The sequence below is a fragment of the Ammodytes marinus genome (assembly GCF_949987685.1).
Source record: "Ammodytes marinus genome assembly, chromosome: 13".
In the NCBI taxonomy this organism is placed as follows: Eukaryota; Metazoa; Chordata; class Actinopteri; order Uranoscopiformes; family Ammodytidae; genus Ammodytes; species Ammodytes marinus.
Window position 1 is genome coordinate 12729495 of NC_137217.1, and position 15185 is coordinate 12744679.

The 15185-nt window shown below is 40.1% G+C and overlaps 1 protein-coding gene across 1 annotated transcript in view; it reads left to right on the forward strand.

Annotated features, from left to right (window-relative positions):
* Window positions 1-15185, forward strand: part of dnah5 (dynein, axonemal, heavy chain 5) — a gene marked incomplete at both ends in the record, with an annotated part of 92167 nt that overhangs the window by 5184 nt on the left and 71798 nt on the right. Inside the window, 22 exons of the mRNA XM_080039764.1 lie at window positions 3318-3452; window positions 3661-3745; window positions 3940-4103; window positions 4516-4734; window positions 5584-5721; window positions 6138-6311; window positions 6542-6655; window positions 6794-6901; window positions 7355-7477; window positions 7823-8038; window positions 8418-8444; window positions 9099-9206; window positions 9364-9449; window positions 9644-9851; window positions 9977-10090; window positions 10267-10473; window positions 10978-11058; window positions 11924-12014; window positions 12262-12407; window positions 12797-12974; window positions 13902-14156; window positions 14905-15101. Coding sequence (XP_079895890.1) covers window positions 3318-3452; window positions 3661-3745; window positions 3940-4103; window positions 4516-4734; window positions 5584-5721; window positions 6138-6311; window positions 6542-6655; window positions 6794-6901; window positions 7355-7477; window positions 7823-8038; window positions 8418-8444; window positions 9099-9206; window positions 9364-9449; window positions 9644-9851; window positions 9977-10090; window positions 10267-10473; window positions 10978-11058; window positions 11924-12014; window positions 12262-12407; window positions 12797-12974; window positions 13902-14156; window positions 14905-15101 — 3174 coding nt within the window. The remainder of the gene's footprint in view (window positions 1-3317; window positions 3453-3660; window positions 3746-3939; window positions 4104-4515; window positions 4735-5583; window positions 5722-6137; window positions 6312-6541; window positions 6656-6793; window positions 6902-7354; window positions 7478-7822; window positions 8039-8417; window positions 8445-9098; window positions 9207-9363; window positions 9450-9643; window positions 9852-9976; window positions 10091-10266; window positions 10474-10977; window positions 11059-11923; window positions 12015-12261; window positions 12408-12796; window positions 12975-13901; window positions 14157-14904; window positions 15102-15185) is intronic.

Here is a 15185-nt window from a genome sequence, read left to right on the forward strand (position 1 = left end):
GTGGCAGGTACCATCCAGGTGGACACTATTTGTGCTCCTCAAAATGTAGTTTTTCTAGCTCTAACCACTACACCACGAGCGCCCCCTGTTTTGATCTTTCTTAACGCAGTGAACAGGCAAATGTTTTGCTGCTTTATATGACCCTATTGACATACAGCTTTTGATGATTTTGACATGCTCCCCCTCACTCTGGCTTCACATGACCGACCGAAACCCCTCCCCAGGCCCTAACTGACAAGAATCAATACTGTAACTCTTACCACCCAAGATGTGTAATAGAATTGTCCTCCATCTCTTTATATCCAAGTCCATTCATCCATCCTCTGGCTCTCTTTCCTTTACCTCGTGTAAAATGTCCTGTTACAATCATTCCTATTGTTCGTTCACCCTCTATTTCTCCTTCCTTCCATTTCTCTCCACTTCCCCTTTTCCCCTCCTTTTTACAATTTTTTCCTCACTGTGCAAGACCACTGATCGACATATCCTTCAATCTGTCTCCCTTATGGATTCAATCAGTTTCATCTTGTTCCTCAGCTGTCTGTCTGCTTTTGCTTTTGTCCATCATTTCAGCTCTTTCTTCCTCCAGTGTGTCATGTCTGTCTAATCATCCTTACCATCTTCTGGATTTGACATATCTCTTCTTTATGTTCCTTTATTCAGGGTTCTATCTGATCTTCCCCTAAAAAACCTGTCACATGTATTCCCTTCGATCAGATTTTTGATACAATCCACGGGTGTGTACAGAATGTTCTGTGCTCCAATGTAAACAACATACTTTAAAGCCTCTGGAAACATTGTCTAAAATAGTCGAAGTCAATAGATGATATCAAAATTTGGTGTCTTTATAAGCTTAGGAGTTATAGCAGGGGGGGGGGCGCGGTTGATTATGTGATTTTTATTTTTATTTATTTTTTTTTCATATTACGCAAATGTAAGTTATCTTACAAAAAAAGGAATAAAATGTTTTGGTCTAGATAGTTAATCATCTGGGAGGTAATCCGAGGTTAACTGATCACGTCACGTTCACGTCCATGCACAGTGTGTATTGAGTTTATTTTTAAAAAAATATGGAAATGGGGCTGCCCTCAATTGCCCATGCACTGTGTATAGTCTACAGCCTTTTTCAGCCTCGTCTGTGGAAATAAAGATAGCTGGACAAGAGTTCTTCTGCTTCGTTCCTCTCACTGCATTTAAATGCATTCACTATATTACAGAGAAATATGTCTCGTTAAAGAAAAAGAGCTCCAAGCCCAACCCAGAGGACCCTGCATATTCTATTTTAAATTAATATTTTCATGGAAAATTCATGTCTTTCTTCAATAGCTTCTAATTCATCCGACCCAGTGTCTCCAAATTATTTGTTCAGACAAAATTTCTCATATTTAGCCTCCTAATTTTCCTCTCAAAGTGCACCAGATTCATGCATTTCACTTTAAAAAGGAGGGTCAGGATCTCTGCTGGCTACTCTTTTCACCCAGCAGGACATTGGAGGCACTAGCGAAAAAACACTGGGAATGACATTTAACAAAAGTCAATCATTTGGACAAGTCTGTCTGCCTATCTTTCTAACTCCACTGCACACTCAGTCACTACTATCCACGCTTAAAGGAAGCAGGACTAAACCACTAGATTAAGATGTTCAAATGTATTTTGAAAAAGCAAAACAAAAACATACTTAGATAAAGATGTTCAAATGTTTAACAAAATGTGTTTAAAAACGCACAAAGATGTTTAGAATGTTTCAAAAATATGTTTAAAATGTGTAAAATAGGAACAGAGTTGTTTTAAAATGTGTAAAATAATTAAAAGATCTTTCAAAACACAAATGGATTTAGAAAAAAAATGTATGGGGGGGGGGGGCTCCGCTGAAATTTGTTCTCTGAGGGGGGGGGCTCACTCTCTCACACTTTGAAGACCCCTGATCTAGAGCATGCCCCATCTTAACCGACGTTCTTTAAAGTGTATCAACCTTAAATGACAATATCTTTAATTTGGATGGATACATATGCCTAACTCTTTTCAGATGCATCTGACTCCCCAAATGACATAGTTAAAAGTTGGGTTAACAGGGGCTTTAACAATTCATTTTGTGTACAGAAGAAACAAATAGATGTTTATGGGTAAGGCTACACAACAGTGAAATCTATGTTTTATGATGTACATATGACTACATTGATGTGTACTTAAAAAACAGGACGACTGAGGAGAGGAAGGGACATGACGAGAGAGAAACTTGATCACTTCAAATATCATTCTCAACGTTAAAGTTTAATCCAGTTGTTAACAATTGTCTGAACATATCGGTATTAGTTTTCTATTTCTGTCATGGGTCAGTCACAGTAGGATGTGTCCTGCTTTGTTGTCGAAGAGGGGCTTACAAAAGACACTCTTACCTCTGTGACATCAATGCAAAAAAGTATTTTAAACCAGGAAAATCTATTCCTGTCACCACCTGTTTAAATGCTACACAGACAAAAGGAAGGCTTAATGAGAGAATTTAAAGGCACCCTGCCGCTGGCACACCATGCAACACCGGGTTCCATGTCATTTATTAGCTAACCCTGTTCATGTGTTACTGAGCAGTGTAACCTGGCAACCCACTGTGGTTGTTGTTACTGTCCAACCATCCTAATTGCAAGCCATGGCCTTTTGCAAAGCTGTCCGTGTTGTTGTTTAATCCGTTCTAAGAAACCTGAATTTTGCAGACTTTGGATGCTTACTAAGACAGTCATAGGAGAGCAATGGAAGCACCGCTCAAAGGTAGAAGGATAACAATGCAGATGTACATTTTCAAATCTTGATGGAATACGGAAATGTTCAACAATTGTGCGGGGAAGGAAAGTCTGCATTCACAGTATGGTCAGGATTGTTAATTTAACTCTCTCTGGCATATTCTACTGCTGATTCCTTTGAACTGTACATTACAACGGTTCATTGAGTGGATTTATTTGAATTATGTCTGAGAAAAAGTGTCGGACCACAGGGGATCTTCAATCATCCGTCATTACCAACATCAATGCATCCCAAGTATGTGAAATATGGTTTAATGGCTGTGTGCTCCTTCAGGTCACGTGATGGATTAACTCCAAGTTCCTTTCTAAAAGTATTTCTATAATTGAACACTGTTGACTGTATTGCACTTCAGTGAACCAGTCCTGAGCTGAATTCAGCTTTACTCTTGGCAATTCAGAATGTCAATTTTCTGTTTTAAAATATATAATAATTCTGCATTCAATCAATAGCAAATTGAAATTATATTTTTATTCCATTTAAAAGTAAGTCTTAACCCCATCTATTCATTTAAATTGTCTATATAGCAAAAGCTGAAAGAGGAACGTGAAGCAAAGCGGGCCCAGCTGGATGGAAGACATGACTACATACTCAGCATTGTGGCTTCATGCCTGGGACTGGAGAAAGCTGATGTGGAAGATGCCATACTGGAGGGGAATCAGGTAGTTCTACTCTTTTTGATGAAATTTGATGATGGTAGTAATGTATATGGGTTAAGGTTATGGTCATTATAATAGTTCATCATTTGGTCATGGTTGCACTGTCCATGTCGGTGCATCTCAAGTGCTGAAATGTATAAACAATGTCTCTCGGGTTCGGAGACTGTTGTGTCTGAATGTGCTGAAGTTTTTTTCCCCCCATCTTTCTTAGATCGACCGCATGGAGCAATTCTTTGTGGCTGAGGGTCTTCCACACCTCATGTTCTACTCTCAGGACACTGAGCCAGTTGAAGCAGGTACCTTGTAGTCACCATGACAAAAATGAATGAAATGTGTAGATTAAGTTAAACTCTTGACAGCACATCAAGTTTAATTTCTGTCCCTGTATGAATTAATCTTTTGTCGCTGACAGCAATCGCAGCAATATTAGATGAGGTTCCCAAAATCAATAATAATTCACTTCCATGTGTCATTTCTATTTCCTACTCAGCCGCAGCCTCTGCACCCTCCCAGCTTGTTGCTCCGCAGCCAGGTCACAGCAAGAAGTCTAAAGTGTTTGTGACAGACGGGAGGGATGTGGCCCTGACCGGAGTGTGTGTCTTCTTCACCAGAGCCAACACTTCTAGGACAATCACCTCTGAGAACATACACAGAGTGAGTTACTTTGTACAGAGAGACAATAGGCCGTTTGGCAAATGCACTCTGATACAATGGGCAGTTGTAGCTATTGATTTCTGCTGATCACCTGCTGTCAGCAGCAGAACTAATCACCACCACTGATAACAGGGCATGTTTGCTACAGACACTCGCAGCAAGACAAAAAGGAAAGGCCACCTTTGTGTATTCACTTGCTGTGCCTAAGAGTAATGTTAACACACACTGTATTTTTAAGTAATAACTTAAGATAACATACATTAATAAAAAATAATATGTATAATAAGTTTTAGTGTTTGTCCTCTGTCATGGATAGAGCACATGAGGGGGTGTAACAGAGGATGTTTAGATTCTATACATTTCCCCCCCCCCCATAATGTTTGAACATATGTATATTTCCATGACTTTCTAGGAAGTGAATTTCAATATGTTGGACACAACAGAGGTGGGTCTTTTGAAAAGTGTGGAGCAGCTGCTCTCCGAGATCTTCATTCCAACACTGAGGAAGATGAACCACGGCTGGGGGGAAATGGCCAGTCCCCAGGCACAGGCTGTCAAACAGGACTTCATATCATCATTGGAAAGCTTTGTGTCTGTTTTGTCTGGAGCACAGGAGAGCCTGCAAGAAAAGGTGAGACACAGACACTGTAGCATATCAAGTATTTGATTTCAGAAATGCAATATGTCTCTTCATCCGAACCTGTGCTTTTTGTGGTGCTCCCCAACCGTCTGTCCTGGACCCGACGCTATTAGCATTGTACTTGCTTCCACTCAGGCGGATAATAGGCTATTTCAAATATATTTATTTCCATTGTTATGCATATGACATTCAATTATTATAAAAGTAACACTGGATGGCAAATAACTTTTTACAGATAATTAATACCCCAGATGACGTTGTTCCAACAGTGATGGCTAGACTCTGCCCCTTATTATCACCTGTCAAACCTATTCTCCTTAATCTTGGAGTCTCAATGGGCCAGGCTCTGAGTCTGGACTTGCATGTTAATGGATTGATTCACTACTGTTTCCATCAGTTGCGAAACATCACACAACTCAGTCCCGTTGTGTCCACAACCAAGTTGGAGATGATTATACATCCCAACTTGACTATTGTAAATCCCTGTTAACCTGCCTCAGCAAAATAGTCCTAAACCGCATACAGATGGCGAAAAATGCTGCTGCAAATTCCCTAGAAAGCTCCCATCTTGCACTGATACTGAAGACTTTACACTGGCTCCTCATCAAAATCAGAATTCGGTTACAGATATCAATAATCATTTTCAGAGCCCTTCGCTGATGTTTACTATTGTCTACTGTTTGGGGTTGTAATAATAATACGAACGAGGGCTGTTTTGAATACAGCATTTTCCTTTAAATAAATCAAGCAGAAACCTGTGTGAGAACACACGGCACATCCACAAACAAATTAGTTGTAGTCACTGCTGCAAAAATAATCCATGTCATGGCTTGTCTCCAGGTTACCTTGAAAGAATGTGACACATTTGATCTGCGGGTGCTGAAAGGCCCGTCTGACTACATGGCAACAGCCAACAGCACAGAGGCCACAGAAAAGATAGAGGCCTGCATGAAAGTCTGGATCAAACAGATAGAACAGGTGAGATGTGTTAGATATTATCCACTATTTATAACCATTATTTAACCACAAACTTGCTGTAAAAGTCTACCTATATATGCTGTAAAGATTACTTTGTTACCAGATTTTAAATAAGTATTTATTATATTTTTTTAATTATAAGTGTGATTGAAATGTCTTTAAATCTGCAATGAAAGAAATACTAAAGCTTCAGTTACTGTTACTTTATTTAAACATGGCTGTATGAGTTCTTTCTTTATCAGCACACAATATTGAAAAATGTCATGTTTTGAATGAGATCTTTCTTATCTTTCACATTTTTAATGATCAAAATGAATTAAAAATGTGTTAGTGGGTGGGGATGTTCAGGGTAAGCACCGGTTGAACTGTAGAAATGTGCTCAAACAGCGAGTCGATAAAGTAGCTCTGTTCCCCAGGTTTTAGCTGAGAGTGACCAGCTGAGAAAGGAGGCTGATGACCTTGGCCCTCGGGCTGAGCTGGACTGGAAGAAACGAATGTCCCGCTTCAACTACCTTCTGGACCAGCTGAAGAGCCCTGACGTCAAGGCTGTACAGGGTGTGCTCATGTTGGCCAAATCAAAAGTCATAAAGGTCAGACAATACTTCTAGTCACTTACATGTACACAGTTCTTTTTCTTTTTTCCTTGCTGCTTCATATGAAGCTATTTTGATTCTGCCAATCACCTTTGTCCATCATTTCAGTGTTTTATTCTTGTCTTACCTCAAGATAATGAAAAGTCTTTAATTTATAGTCTAAGATACTGTAGTGTTCATTGTGACGCAGTCTTACATTGTATGCAATAAGGTTTTGTTCTGTCTAGTCATGGCGGGAACTGGACACTAGGATTACTGACGCAGCCAACGAGGCCAAAGACAATGTCAAGTACCTGTACAGCCTGGAGAAGTTTTGTGACCCACTCTACAACAGTGACCCTGTAAGAAATGTACTTTAATCCCTTTAACGAGTGGTCTCTTTATTCATGTCTAACTGTCCTTGAGTTGTCAAAGTGGCACTCAAATTTGTTCCACAAATACTGTGAAATGTACCAAATGTGCGCATGTCTCCCCCCCAGGTATCGATGGTGGATGCAATCCCAGGTCTGATCAATGCCATCAGGATGATTCACAGTATTTCTCGCTACTACAACACATCAGAAAAGATAACATCACTTTTTGTTAAGGTACGTGTTGGGGATTTACCAGAGAATGCAACATTAAAAAAGAGAATTATACTGTAATCAACAATAGGATTTAGCAAAGCTTCTGCCTACAGTGTGGACATGGTCTCCATTTTAACCAGAGAACTGTCATTTTTATGTTGTTATGTATGAATAATTGAACCAATGCAACTCATTTTTTAATTAACCGTGAAAATAAATAAATAAATACTAATGCACAATGATTTTTAAAATGTCAACTACCCAGTGAACACACTACTTACTTGATTTATGAAAGAATTGATGTGAACAGAATATTAAGGTCAGCATTAATGGCACCGTTGACCTTTTGACATCCTTGCTCTTGATGTGCACTATACAGCTTTTCATTTGATCTAAATCTATAATCTGAAATTAATTGTCAACAAATAATTTAGATGCATATCTTCATTTCACCATAACCATCAATAACTTCAGGTGACAAACCAGATGATCACAGCATGCAAGGCCTACATCACTAATACTGGATCTAATTCAATATGGGACCAGCCTCAGCAAGTTGTAGCTGACAAAATCAAAGCGGCCATCCACCTAAACCAGGTATTATATACTTCTTATTGGTGTAATATGTCATCTATAATTCATATAAATGATTTATCTCTCCTAATTCAGTTTTTGTGTTCTTATCAAATGTTGTTGCTTCCCAGCATAGTCTAGCCGTATTAAAACAAATCTATGTCCATTTCAACATTTGTATGTAATGTTTGAAAAAAAAGGTTTGTCTTCTACGCAAAACATGTATTCATTACATGTTTTACTGAAAATGACACGCATATTGATTGGAAGACTACCTGAGGATAATGACACATACTATAAGGACTGCTTAAAGCAAGGTCATTTTCAAAGTGACCTGTTTTTTGTTGTTGTTTTTTTCACGTTCCCCAGGAGTACCAGCGTTATTTCCATAAAACCAAGGAGAGACTTGAAAAGACTCCCTCAGAGAGGCAGTTTGATTTCAGTGAGATGTACATTTTCGGGAAGTTTGACACATTCCAGCGACGACTTAACAAGATCCTGGAAATGTTCTGCACAATCTCCACCTACTCTGCCCTGCAGGATTCAAAGATAGAAGGACTGGAGACCATGGCCACCAGGTTACAAGTGGGTACATTTAAAGAGTAGGTTGTTGTAAAGACCTTTTGATAACATGGAGAGTTGTTCCATTGACTGAGATGCCTGCACGCACACACACACACACACACACACACACACACACACACACACACACACACACACACACACACACACACACACACACACGTACATAAGTGTGACTGTTCTTGATTACTATTTTCCTATTTTTCTTGTTGTAGGAGATAGTTTTCAAATAAATTGAACAAAAAGATTGTACCGCTTTAGGTCATAGAAAAAAATGTATTTCTTTAACTGCACAATGTTTTGTAATTGGCCTTTGAATGTTTTCCCTTGAGGCTATATTGATATGAGCTATATGTTTGTTTCTGCTTCCTTGGATGTACAGACTGCAGAAATGCAGGGGAAATGGGAGGTAATGTCTCTCTGCAGTTTTCATCTTCCAGTAATGCATGGCCCATTTCCATAGTTGACGGCATGCAGTGGTTAAATTCATAGACATGCAATTTTACCACTGCACACATCGCTTAACAACAACACAAGAACACTAACTGCATGCAACATGGACAGAAAACCAGCTCCAACACATGTTGTTCAAATAAGCTGCTCCTTTCATGTGTTTCGCTCAGTTTTTGCTTCTCTAGCTATTTACAAGCAATGTTTCTTTATGCTGTTGAGTTTACCTGCTGTAATTCCATAAGTCCTATTATGGCCCAAGTAACCAGACAGAGCTGGATTGTAACAGATTGCAGGCCTCTACTTTTGTATAAATTGACAGTTAACGCTACAGTATTTATCTACATTATAAATGGTAAGCTCTTTTGGTATTACATGTCCACTATTATTATGCACTTTGTGTGCCTTTCGCTATTTTAAAGCCAAGATTAATTCACAGACTAAAATAATATGTTCCTAACATTAAATATTAATTTGTCTAAGAACCACAGTATTTCCCTGCAGCAGAACAATAAGGGGTTTCAAAAAACGATTGATTCCTGACTGATAAAAAAAAATGTATATACATGCATGTACAGGCGTATTTGTATTCATTCTTGTTTGTGTGTGGAAGGCGATTGTGCTGACCATGAAGAAAAAACATTACAGTTTTCTAGACCAGAGAAGAACTGACTTTGATGTTGACTACGAGGACTTCTGCAAAAGCACCTCTGAGCTTCATGTAAGTGAAATATTAACGACACAAATACGGAAAGAAGGTTTAATCAATCTAACATCTGTGTGTTATCCTGCTATACTGGAGGGGGATCATTTATAACGGTTCCAATCCACTGCTTCCATTGTAAGTATTTTCTGTTATTGCCCCCTCGTGCTTCCAGAACCAGCTGAAGAGTTTCATGGACAGCACCTTTGAAAAAATTCAAAACACAGAGAGAGCCTTGAATGTGCTGAAGAAATTTGAAAGGTAACCCATTCTTAAGGACGCCAGAACATATTCATCTAAATTACAGTATTTAAAATCTCCTGTTAAAACCCTAATCTAATGGCTGAATTCACTGGAATACCCTACTACAGTTTCACGCTTCTAATATTGGTTGTCTTATCTCTGAATTCTTATTAAATGCAACTACTTTTGTTTTTGGACTCACTCAAAAACAGACTTGGCATCCCAGACCTGGGCATTGATGAGAAGTATCAGCGCATTCTGCAGAACTATGGCCGGGACATTGAAATGGTATCCCGTATCTACATGAAGCAGAAACTTGAGCCACCCATTGGCCGGGACATGCCCCCAGTGGCGGGCCGTATTATGTGGGCTCGGCAGCTGTCCAGCAGGATCCAGGGTCCAATGGATCTCTTTCAACAGGTACGATTAATTGTCTGCCTACAATTTAGTTTTGCTGGGGCCAAGTGTTTTTCTTGTTGATTTACAGTATAAATATCAACATTGTTCCTAATTAAGTTATACTGTAACATGTTGTCCCTGTGTAGCAAACAGGGGTTCTTTCCACACCAGAGGCCAAGAGGATTATCAGGAACTACAATAGGGTAGCAAGGGTCCTGTTGGAGTTTGAGATGCTCTACCATCACAGTTGGATGAATAAGGTAAAGGGAGAAACTTGATATGGACATTTTATATAACTATGCTCTCATCATACACAACATGTGTGGGTTTTGTTTCCACTGTTTGTTTTCTCCCTAATTGTCCCTGCTTATTTTGCCCTCTTCCATTCACCTGTCCTAACAACCCTTTCTTAACTACCCTGATACCTCCTGCCCAGATGGAGGTTGCCCGGGTGGGCCTGCAGGCCTCTCTGCTGGTCAGGTCTCCAGAGACAGGGGAACTGTTTGTGAACTTTGACCCTGAGATTCTGACCCAGATCAGGGAGGCGAACTGCATGACAAGAATGAATTTGGAGATCCCACCGTTTGCTGCACTGCTACAGCAGAGACAGGCCACCCTCAAAAAGAACTACAACAAATTACTGGTAGATATTCTGCATAGCTGCACATAGACATCACCTATAACCTAAAGAAGGAATATAAGGGGATCACGTTGCTGATTTTGCACTTGTGTTTTATGTGGATTAGAAAACCCTACATACAGTGCTGCTAGTTGGCAAATAAGTTGTTTTATTTGTTTTAACAATTGATTTCTGGATAATAAAAATGTGGAATTGATAAACAAACATCTGTTAATTCATATAAAAAATACTCGTATTGAAAATGTTTTATTAATAATGGTTGAACTAAATACAATTGCAAAAGGCTCAAGGGGTTCACAAACTTTCAAGCAGCACTGTGTCTGTATACAAAAAGTTTGGTTGAGATTGAGAAACATTGCAGGGAGCAGTAAAAAGGGCAGACCTATTGTAGAAAGGATTGTCATACTATGGTCATTTTAATTGAACAGTATTCTCCAATGAGTTAATCAGTTCAACACTGTCATGAGTAAATAGTTACACAAACTGTGATTGTCATTCCCCTTCCAGTTAATGCTGAGTGAGAACACCAGAGTGCGGTCTAAGATTCAGAATGCGTTTGAACAGCTGGCCATGCCACATGTGGCAAAGGTAAGGCGTGTTACATCTAAACCATACCTCATTACCTGCATGTTATTTGCCTAAATGTGGTTGACATTGGTGTGGTAGACTACTAGAGTCTGGATAATCTTGTGTGGACAAAAACGAGTAATGTCTGTCGGACTGGGGGTTGATGGTGTACAGATAGTGGCCCGCACCCCTGGTAGTGGCACCCTGGGAATACCCGGTTAAAAACAAAGGGTGTCACGCGGCTTTTGCCTTACGCTGGATCAACTCCTGATATTCTGTGATGGAGTACAGAAGTTGTGGTCCAGGACCCAGAACGCCACTCATGCTGCTGGTTCATTTTGCCATCCGAACGGCCTTTGAGTGAAGTTTGTTGGTGGATGCAGCGGTCAGCTAGCCAGCCCGGTCAGCTAGCCAGCCTGACTCGGTAGAGCAGAGAGGTGTTCTTAGCGAGGTGAAGAGCATAAGAACTGAGAAATGATGACTGTGGTGGCCGGTGTTTTAAGTGCGGGCGGGGCCTCACATACGTCACCACAGGTCATTTGCCTTGTAAGGAGGTGTCTTCAGTCAGCCACGCGAGGGCGTGATGTGTTGTACCAAGTGAATCGACTGAAAGGGAACATAGTTGTGCTCAAAATCATGATTTTCTAAAACTTGATCTGCTCCTTGGATACAGGGAAAATATATTGGATGGTCAAGCCTACAGAAGAGATTTTATTAAAAACAATTTACTGGCAGTGTGAGTACGAGAGGGGAAAGAGTAAGCTAAACAAATAACTTTTTTTAACTAACGTGTCAAAATGTGCATATGAATCTATGACACAGTGAGCCTTGCTGAGAACTGCAGCCACTGTTCAAAGAGCCTAATCTTACATCACTGAATTGACAGGTGGATGAGGCTTTACAGCCGGGTTTAACCTCCCTCAACTGGACATCTCTGAACATAGACAAGTACCTCATCCGCATTGACAAGGCTTTGGGTAAGCAGAAAATCCAACAAGATCAATTTCCCACATTCTGACATCGTGCAACTCAGCACTGGCAGCATCTGACAAAATGTACTTTGCTGTTTGCTGTTTTTTTTACTGACCTCTTTCCTTGATTCTTACATTTTATATTTGCTCCCTCTTCTGCCTTTTTTCTCCCTTACCCTTCCTCCAATACATGTTATCTTCTCTCCTTCCACCTCTGTCGGCTGGTGTGCCACTCTCACTTGAACTCTCTCAGTTGAACTGGAGCTGTTGATGGACAGGGTGAATGACTTGGTGGAGTTTAGGATAGATGCAGTGCTGCAGGAGATGAGCGGATCCACACTGTGTGTTTTGCCAGAAGATGATCCGGTCACCTGTGAGGAGTTTTTTCAGACCACCAGGGTAAATAAATAATAGTTTTTTTTTCTGAAAAGGCATTCATTTTGATTAATTTTATTTAAGGTGGAGTCAGTGATTCTTAAGAACGTTTCTTGTTAAAATAACTTTGTCAAAATTAGTGAATATCGTCTCAATATCCACTGTGTGTGTGCTGGAAAATGCTGTGGTAATATACAGTGCACTGAAAGCATAGTTTTAGCTACGGTGGGCCCCTGTTGTACTGTATACCCTTTATGTAAAATACATAACCTTTTACAGAACCTAGGCTTTGTATTAACACCAGAATTATTTTCAGAGCACACACAGTACGGACAGGTAGCAAAATAATTGCTGCTGTAGTCCTTATATGGTGTATTTAATGCAAATGTCATACACTGTACACATGTGTATAGGACTTGTGCATAAGACAGGCCCAGAGTCTCCACACCAAGAGCTCACTCGTGGAGGAGGCTGCTAATGAACTGATCAACATGCTGCTGGAGTTTGACCACAATCACAGAGAGGAGATGGAAAAGGTTGAGGAAGAAAGCTGCGCTGAGAGCAAGGCAGTAGACCACATTGACAGTGAAGGTATGCTTACGTTTTCCTTTTCAGATCAAATAGAACAGGGTATGATAAGGTGTAATAATGGCACATGCTCGAAGAGAGAATGTCAGTGTCAAATGAAACATCAGAAGAGAAGCATGAAAGCATAGAACGGGCATACATGATAAGGCCCACTTTGTTTATAACCTTAACCCATTGATGACTATGGCAATCTAGGATGCATGTCCTTAATGCCTGAGGGTTTTCTGAAAAAATAGTACGAATTGTCAAGTCTACCAAAACCTAAATATCTAAGCCTGTGTAGCACATAGAAACATGAAATAAAATACATTTAAAAGTTAAGGTTCACAGGTTTTATTTAAACATGCTCCCTTAGCGCTTACAAACCAACAAATATTTCTAAAAATCGTCAAAATTAGATGAATTAGAAAATTATTAAATATTGTTAATAAATAGATGCAATATGTTGTGTGATTTTCGTCAGTAGTCTATAGTAGACCTTGATTCTGCGCACCAAACGCCACTAACTGTTCTGTCGCCGACATAGCTGGCGTATTTTTTTTATTATTTTGTTTTATTTTTTAATTTTTAATTTTTTTGATTGACATGATTTTCGGCAAACCACACAACTTTTGGGTGGTCACGTGGTCTTAAAAAAATCAACAAAACCCACCTCATGTGTATTTGAACCAATGGCAGTGCATTCTATGCTGGGAATGCCATGAAAATTAGATAAAGTAATAATGCTGCGCGACGCAGCATCAGGCAGGAGAGCCAATGTGGCATCGCGCAGCAGCCGTCATCAATGGGTTAATGGACTGTATATATTTTCTTAAAGTTCTAGTTTGTACTCTCACTTTTAGAGACAGAACTCCTCAGTAGTGAGGGGGAACTAGATCTAGATAGAAGGGTTAATTGTTACTGTAATAGTAATCACTAATATCATCTTAGGTGAAGACGAAGGCCGCTCAGAGGGCCGTCTGTTCTCTAGAAACACCTTGGTCCCTCCTGCCAGCGTTGGCCCTTCCTCTCCCTTGGCGAGGAGAAAGAAGAAGAGGGACCTGATGGAAGTGATGGAGGAGGAAGCCCAGGAGCTGCTTTCCTACTTTAACCACCGCAACGTGGATGCTCTACTCAGATTGACTCGCAACACCCTCGAGATGCTACGCAAGCGTATTCACGCCTCGTCACTAGTACATTTCTTGGGTGGGTCTTGTGTAAACACCTTGATGCTCCCAGTACTTATCTTGATATATAAATTACATACGACATATAAACATGTATTACATTGTGATCTCAAAGCAGTTTGGTAAGGTACACCGGTAATACTTGTACTTTCCCATTCTCACAAGAGGCCAGCAGCTTATTCTGTGACAATGCCAAACTTTTTCAGCAGTGTATTTTTCAAATCTACAGATGCCTCATAGTTACTATTTTATTGGGGCAGGGCTTCTATTTTAGACATCAAAGTAGAACACTTAAGGAAATGAACTTATACGTTAGTCAAACCAGCATGATAACTAATATAAAATTAAGAGAAAAAAAGGTGGGGAGTGTGGACCATTCTTTTACAAACTTATGTCAAGTTCCTTGCAGGATTTTTAGTTACTGGCGCTAAAAAAAATAATATGTAGCTTCTATGCCTCAGCATGTGATTGAACTGTTATTCTGGAGCACTTGTTCTCCAAAGAAAGCATAGCAAGAAAGTGCATTGCAAACCTAATTCCAGCGACATGTAGTTTCTCTTTCTCTTTCACTGGAGCAAGTAGTTTGAAAAGCAATTTGTGTTTAACAAGCAGGGCTGTTTCAGCACATTCACTATCAATTTTGTCAGGTACCCTATATTCTGGCTAGCGAGGTTGATGGTTGCCTAATATGTCTACTGATCTCGTAATATGTCAGTCTATGAATCACATCATAGTGTACTAGAGCGACTGCTTCCCTCCCCCTGCAGCCGAGAGTGACTCAACCAGCCGTGGCAAAAACAGCGGTCAGCAAGCCATCTTCAGAGTGAATGTGACCCTCTCCATCCCTAACATCGCCATGGTTCCAGCTCTGGAGGAGGTCCAACAGGCTCTTAACCGTTCTGTAGAGTGTGTGGTCAGTGTCAGCAAAGGAGTCAGCCAGTGGAGCAAAGAAAGGATTTCCAAGGTGAGTTAAAAACCTTGTTCCCACAGAGTGGTGAGGTGCGGCTTGGCACACATTCATTTGCGTTTCCACTGTCAAAAGTTGGGA